General features: G+C 37.7%; 1 protein-coding gene across 1 annotated transcript; it reads left to right on the plus strand.

The window, feature by feature from the left end:
• Positions 1-496: 496 nt before the first annotated feature.
• LOC139868348 (uncharacterized) lies at positions 497-1,673 on the plus strand. Its single transcript, XM_071856681.1, has 2 exons — positions 497-969; positions 1,643-1,673. The coding sequence occupies exons 1-2, from the start codon at positions 497-499 to the stop codon at positions 1,671-1,673; spliced, it is 504 nt and encodes a 167-aa protein (XP_071712782.1).
• Positions 1,674-8,046: the final 6,373 nt, after the last annotated feature.

The following is an 8,046-nucleotide window of genomic DNA, read 5'->3' on the forward strand; positions in this document are numbered from 1 at the left end:
TGAATGTATATACTCCGTATTAGGTTAAAATTGGCTAATTATAACAAGAAATCTGTACATTATGAACTACTTGAGTAACTAATAATGAGTGTGTATATAGATATAATTATGATCAAATAATTATGAGTATAAAATCGGTAATTCAGTGTCACATGAGCAGTGTATAAACCGTAATGTGGGTGTTTTTACCGGAAGAACGTCGGTGATATATTTTTTGGAATAATATAATGAAATAAATAGAGAAATACGGAGTAATAAATACAGTATAAAGAATACGTATACGTATTATTACATATAATATAATATATAATATAAATATAAATATAAATATAAAATAAATATGAATATAAATATACATATATAAATATAAATATGTATAAATTTATAGTAAATAATAAATAAATAATGATAGAATATAATAATGTTAGTGATTGATACCTAGTAAGATGCGATTGATGGAATAACGTTATACGGAGTTTGAACGAGAACACGAGTTATGTTGGAGTCTAATCTAGATACGGAGTTTGATTGGGTTAAGGTTGTTTGGAATAAATTTGTGCCTTCAAAGATAGTCATATTTCATTGGTTAGCGATTCATGGAGGAGTCCCAGTTAAAGAGATTTTGAGCTTTTGTCATTGTCTTCGAGATGGTGTGGATGACAAATGTGGGTGGTGCTCGTCACAAGTAGAATCGATCGATCATCTTCTTTTACATTGCCCATGGTCTAATAGTGTGTGGTCGGCTTTATTTTCATGGTGGAAGCTTACTTGGGTTATGCCTTCGTCTGTTATTGAGTATTCTATCGAGTGCTTTCATGGTTTAAGTGTTAAGGCCAAAGAAGCTTGGAGGTTGATATGTCCGGTTACTTTTTGGTTAATTTGGCTCGCTAAAAACGAGTTTCTATTTAACGGTTCTTATCAAAGTTGGAAGAGTGTTGTGGAGCATATTAAGATTAGAGTGTTTCAATGGTTGGTTAATGCGGGCAAAGTGGAAAGTTTTCATCTATATGCTTGAAATTCTCAACCGTGGAGTTTGCTGATCATATACATAGCATTGTATATGTACATTTTAATTACTAAGGGCTAAAAACAGAAGTTACGCGAAGTACATTTGAAGGACTTTCCATATCCGTTGAAAGTTAAGATAGAGGTAATATGACGCGTTAATAAAAGACTGCGGGTTATTTTCGCTAAGTCAGCGCGGATGAATAGACAATCTGCATACCGCGAATATTCTGGAAACTATAAATAGAGAGCATGACCTCTCATTTATAGGTTGTTGATTCTCTGCCATTTGCCTGTACCTTTGTAATTTTCTTTTGTGATCTTGCCCAAGGAACTTTTACATTGTGTTAAGGTGAATCATGCTAATTAACAATCAAGACCGGGTCAGAGTGGTTGATCACTTGATTGATAAAGTGAAAGACGATCATCAGGGCCCAAAATAATCATCAAACATCACATTCCCCATCTTAATATCATTGCACTCAATCCTTAATTAAGTACTCTTTAATATAGGATTGATCAATTGGCGCCATCCATGAGACACGTTCAAAATTAAACTCGGAATTTTTTTTTTGTGCTATCAAACAATCAATTGGCTTGTTTAACTTTAATCGTGTATTGTTATGATGATTTGCAGGAAATTGCTAAAGGCGTACCAGTTGATTTGATCGTCGGACATGGCAGCTAATGCGAAGCAAGCAAACAGCTCTGTGAATGCTGATATGCTGGCTAGTGATTCGCAAAATACCTTACCGGTTAATTTGCAAGCAAATGTTAATACTACCGCGAGTAATTCAGTTCAAAAATCGCTCGCTAAAGCGTCTAATGTCAATACCGCTAATACTGATCCGCAATTAAAGGTTGCTGCTGATAAAATGGTTGCGCGCAGAAATTTGCAACAGAACCGCGATGAAACTATCGCTGAAGGCAGGCGATTAAGAATTTTAGCTGGAAAAACAAGCTTGAAAGCAGATAAAGTCCTTGGCACTGCTATTGAACAAGCTAAAAAAGATGGTCGTGAACCTCGCATACAGCGTACTTACTTATGGCCGTTGAATGACTCCGGATCACAGGTTGATCGCTTAGTTGTTGAACATCGCGATAGTGATAGCGATGATGCAGAGGAACTTGTTGTTTTAAACTCTGCTTATAATTCAAAGATTGCGAAAACGCCAAGAGAAGAGAGTGAATATTCTGATGTTCAGATAGTGCGGAGGAATTTGTGAAAATTCCGCATGTCAAGCACAAGAGACCACCAACACCCTTTCCCCGCTATAGGGATGAGGGTGAAACTTCTAATGCTATGTGCAGAGAAAATGCTCAAAACTTTTTAGCGGATGCTTTTAAAAGCATCGCACCTAAATCAATGCAGCACAAGTTTGAGCAACCGAATTTTTTGCAAGATATGATAGCTAAATTTGTGCGGAAAATACTGATACCCGCACAAAAAAGGCTACTGAGATTACTACTGCTGCAGACAAGTTTGTCCAGCATATCTCTGATTATCCGATCGTTACACCGCCCATTGTGCCAGCAACGTTGGGAGTTTACTCGGGTTTAACTGACCCTTTGGATTTTCTTCAACGTTTTGAAGGAGTTGTAAGCACCTATAATTGGGATGAACCGGTAGCATGCCGGGTATTTCCCATGGTTTTGCAAGGATCAGCAAGGGAGTGGTTCCATAGTTTGCAAGCCCGCAGTATTATTGGCTTTATCGATCTTCGCGATAAAATTTTTATTGCAGTTTCAGAACCTTTTACCGCAGAAGAAGACGCATATCGAATGCCATGACATTAAGCAGGGTAACAAAGAAACTTTGAATGCGTTACTTATGCGATACATCTATGAATGCCAAAAGATACCAAGTTTGAATGAAAATCAAAAAATCTCTGGGTTTTTGCTTGCTATTAATCCGCAACGACATCCAACGCTTGTGCGATGTTTGAGAAGAGATGTTCCGCCAACTTTTGCTAAAGTGCAGCAAGAAACGTATGATTACATCAGAGGTGGGAAAGATAGCACTATAACCCCTGCATGTGGATGGGGTAAAGATAAAAGTTGGCTGGATGATAATGATTCTTTCTGTGATGGAAATAATGACAACTTTGGCGTTTCGGGATATCCAAGGCGAAATGACGGCGGTAGCTACCTGCGTAATGACAGACATCAAGGTCAAAATGATTACCATGGATATAACTGTCGAGATCGCTATTCTTCGCGAAAATAGAACAATGAGTCCTTCAACATCATCCAAATGTTAACGAAAACGCCTAAAGAAATTCTTTTGTAAGAAAGGGTGGTGAGATCTTTTCCTGATCCTCAACCTTTAGCGGAGAACAGCAAGCGTGACAAATTCAAGTTCTGAATTTTCCATGATGACTATGGTCATGATACTAATCGCTGTAAAGATTTGGCAGAATTGATTGCGGAGGCATTTGAGCAAGGTAAATTGGACCACTTGATAGCTCAAGGTGCTGCAAGTACTGCAAATGCGATTATCTTTCCCGCAGAGTCTAATGCTCCGCAGGTGCCAAATGCCGCTAATCGAAAAGCTCCCGTAATGAAGAATCTGGGAGTTAAAATGGTGAGCAAGAAAGAGAATTTTTGCGAAATTCAGGTTATTAATGTAGTGGAGGTTCAAGACGAAATGTCAGTGTTCCAAGTATATGAGCAATTCGCGAATTGGCAATGCCCCTCTATTACTTTCCCTCCAATAAATTTGAGCGCGGATCATGATAAACTAGTAGTGGTTTCATGCTGCATTGCGAATACTGGCATTATAATTTTGAAAGTACATGTTGATACTGGTAGCAGTGTGGATGTAATGTATGAGCAATGTTTTAACAAGTTGCCTGCACATATCAAAGCTTTGCTAAAACCTACTGCGGTTTCGTTAGCTGGTTTTTCTGGAGAATCAACTTGGCCTATTGATCAGTTGGAATTGCAAGTTGAATTAGTAGATGATCGCGATGAATCGTTAAAATGCCAAGCCTTGTTAAACCTTTATGTAATGCGAAATCAGTCTAGGTTTAACATGATTCTTGGGCGCACTGCTTTGTGCATGTTTGGTGCAATACCATCCACGTTGCCTGGAATGGTGAAGTTTTCTACTTGCAAGGGCATTGGTACGCTGACTTCAGCGGTAATTGAGCCACTTTGTGCGATGATTACGGCCTGAAAAAGTGTTGGTGTTGAAGGGTATGTGGTGCTCGCTGAATAGCATGAATCTTTGTAATGGAAAAACATTAACTGAGTGTTTATCATGTTTAATCATGATCAGTATGTTGTTTTTTGAGCTGTTACTACTTGAAAATTATGAATAAGAAAGAATGAATTTGTGTTTTAGCGATTGTTTCTATATAAAGCAGAAAACACTGTGTGTGGCCACGCGCAGTGACAATTTTGCAGAATGCAAGCGCTTAAGTCTTAAAACACTAAATGAATTCTTATGTAAAATGCAACTAAGTGTTCGCAGAAATTCTAAAAATGCATGGCATTATTTCTCTAAGTAATGATGCAACCTACTTATGCAATAATAATGCGGATATTTCATGAAATTTTAACTTTAAAACCAAGTGATGAAACTACCCACTTGTGTTAAATGATAAAAGTTGCGAAAGGATAAAATTTCCTAAGTATTTAATCTTTCTATACTTAGATGCTTCGCAATGCTAATAAAATTACCTAAGGATCATTTTGGCGGACTTAGAAGATTCATAATGCATAAGTTTATACAAGTACAGATTGTCTCACGAAAGTACATACTTATTGTGTGCACAATAATAAAAGTTAAAAATTGCAAAGGACAAGTCTAGATTATGAATATATCGAATAAAGCGTTATATAAATAAATTGAGTTGCAACTGCGAAATGTAAATACTTTCATTAATAATGCGCTATGCGAAGCGCCCAAATATACAAAAAATGCAATATAAGATTGCAGTTACAAATTTACAAATTAAATAACCATTTTAAAGCTCGAGCGCCTTAATTTCCTCGAAAGTTACATTTTCCCGCTGGCTAATCTCCTCCAACGCTGGAATGGTGACCTTTTCAATCTCTTTCTTCGCCTTGTTTAGCGCTTCATGTGCCTCTCCAGTTGGGCATATTTCATTGGTGATGTCCGCAGGAAGTGGATGCGAAAGGTCGCCAAGTTGGCAGAGTAGGTCATGCCATTCGTAGCGGGTAGCGAGTTTAGCAGCTTGAGCGTATGCCTTGAATTTTTCGGTCACCGGCGCCGAATCCATCACTTTATCGCCAAACTCAGGAAGATACTTGACAAGTTGCGAAAATTGCTTTTCTGCATATTCTACTCTATTTTTGAGTGCAGATTTTTCATCTTCAGCTTTTTTCAGTTGAGCTTCAAGCTTCTGGATTTTTCTGCGCTGAGAGGCGACAATTTTGCACTTTTTGTCATAATGATCATAGATTTCGTTGAACCGTTCCACATTATCAACGGTTAAACAGATGGTATTGAAGCAATTGTTTATCCATTCTCTTTCAGCCTCAGCGAATGTAAGTTCGCGATATTGTCGTTGAACGTTTCTCGGCACAAACTTGCAGAGTTTGCGGTAGATTCTGTTATCTTGCTCCTCCTCTACAGCCTCTTCCGCATTTTCTTCGCGGTTTGATGTTTCAGAGTCGGAGGAGAGGTTTAAGTCTTCATTACCTGGGGTTTTAAAAATCCCTTCAGGGATTTCCCCAGCAATGTTGTATAGTTGCTCTGGCCCCTCTGCAGAATCTGAAAGAACAACTAAAAGCAAATAAGAAAATAAAACAAATTAATGCGGTAATAATATCTGCGTAATGTACGCAATTATGCGGAGTGAAAATTACTTACTTGCTTCTTGCTCGCCTAAAGAGCGAAGGCGTTTTCTGTGGGGAGTGGTAGCCTAGACCATTGTTGCTTTACGTTTTCCTCGTTCTTCGCCACTGGGAATAGTAAAGGTGTTAAGAATCGGTTCGTCAATGAGAATGACTTCGCCATCGCCGTCTTTCGCACAGCGTGCGGGCCTAATCGCCTTAACGTCCATTGTTCTCATCAGCTAGTCAAGGTCAATCTCTGCAAAATTATATCGCAATAAGTTTCTACAAATATAGTATAAGGTGAAATGCATATTTGCGCAAAAAAAAAGTATAAGCGGTATACCATTGTTTGCTTCATCAATCAAAAGCGCGTTGTGGTCGCCCCATAACAAGTATATGGAGACTCCGCCGATATAAAGCGGCACGTTGGCATATGCTCACATAATCAAGCCAACATTCTTGATTGACTTGAGGATCTCCTGTTCGAAGTCATCCGGGGTAATTTTATCATTCGCGTGGGCATCCATCTCGGTACACCAAGTTTTCATGATGTTGCTGTAACCATGGGCAGTGTTGTTAATAAAGAAAAAAGAACTGTGCCAGTTCCCAATAGAATCTTTGGGAGTAGTCATCACGCCAAGTCGGCCGCGGAATGAATACCACCGTGAATTGTGTGGGGTAAGGCTGTTGAAAGCGCGAAAAACGTTAAGCAGTGGTTGCTTATTGAGAGCATTGCAATACATCTCAAACAACACAATTTTATTGACAACATTCGGATGCAATTGAGCAATTGTGACCTTATAATGCTCACATACGCTACGAAAGAAAGGCGTAAGTGGCAGTCGTAAATTTCCGTGAGAAATAGCAGCCTCATAGATGGTGATCATATCCTTTGGAGGATCGTTAGCCCTATCCTCTACTAACGGTGCAGTAGGAGAAAATTGAGCTAGCAGTGGATAATGCTGTTTTAGGGTTTCAATCTTTGCCGCCGTCATATATGAGATGAAGGCATCGGGTGTGTTTGCAGATGATGATGATGCCATTTTTTATGTGAGTAGATTTGGTAATAAATTTGAAAAAGGCAAAGCGTGAATCGCTAAATTGCAAGTGACGAGAATGGAATTGGGTAAACTTCAATTGAAAAGAAATTAGTTGTGAAAGCGTAAAGTTGTTAGTGCGAGTTGCTGTGTCATTTATAATTAAAATTAGGGCGAGGAAGTCGTAAGAGTAATAGTTACTTTTTAACGGTCTGAATTACTGCAACTTCGTAACGGTAATTAAATAGCCGTTGCAGCAATTTTTGATTTGACAGGTTGTCAAGATTTCAGCCGCTATTACGCGTAATCGTCGAGAAAATTTTTCAAGAAAAATAAACGGTGTAAAAATCATGGCGATTTTTTGCAAAGATATTTTTTAATACCAAGCTTTATTTTTAGAGTTTATCATGATATATTTACTATGCAAAATGTATCATAATAAACTGGGGGGACTTGATTGAAATGTCCCGTTCTTAATGATTAAAAACGTTCCATATTAATTGATTTCGTTGCGAGGTTTTGACCTCTATATGAGACGTTTTTCAAAGACTGCATTCATTTTTAAACAAACCATAACCTTTATTTCATCAATAAAGGTTTAAAAAGCTTTACGTAGATTATCAAATAATGATAATCTAAAATATCCTGTTTACACACGACCATTACATAATGGTTTACAATACAAATATGTTACAACAAAATAAGTTTCTTGAATGCAGTTTTTACACAATATCATACAAGCATGGACTCCAAATCTTGTCCTTATTTAAGTATGCGACAGCGGAAGCTCTTAATAATCACCTGAGAATAAACATGCTTAAAACGTCAACAAAAATGTTGGTGAGTTATAGGTTTAACCTATTATATCAAATCGTAACAATAGACCACAAGATTTCATATTTCAATACACATCCCATACATAGAGATAAAAATCATTCATATGGTGAACACCTGGTAACCGACAATAACAAGATGCATATATAAGAATATCCCCATCATTCCGGGACACCCTTCGGATATGATATAAATTTCGAAGTACTAAAGCATCCGGTACTTTGGATGGGGTTTGTTAGGCCCAATAGATCTATCTTTAGGATTCGCGTCAATTAGGGTGTCTGTTCCCTAATTCTTAGATTACCAGACTTAATAAAAAGGGGCATATTCGATTTCGATAATTCAACCATAGAATGTAGTTTCA

This window comes from Rutidosis leptorrhynchoides, chromosome 9 (assembly GCF_046630445.1).
Source record: "Rutidosis leptorrhynchoides isolate AG116_Rl617_1_P2 chromosome 9, CSIRO_AGI_Rlap_v1, whole genome shotgun sequence".
Classification (NCBI taxonomy): domain Eukaryota; kingdom Viridiplantae; phylum Streptophyta; class Magnoliopsida; order Asterales; family Asteraceae; genus Rutidosis; species Rutidosis leptorrhynchoides.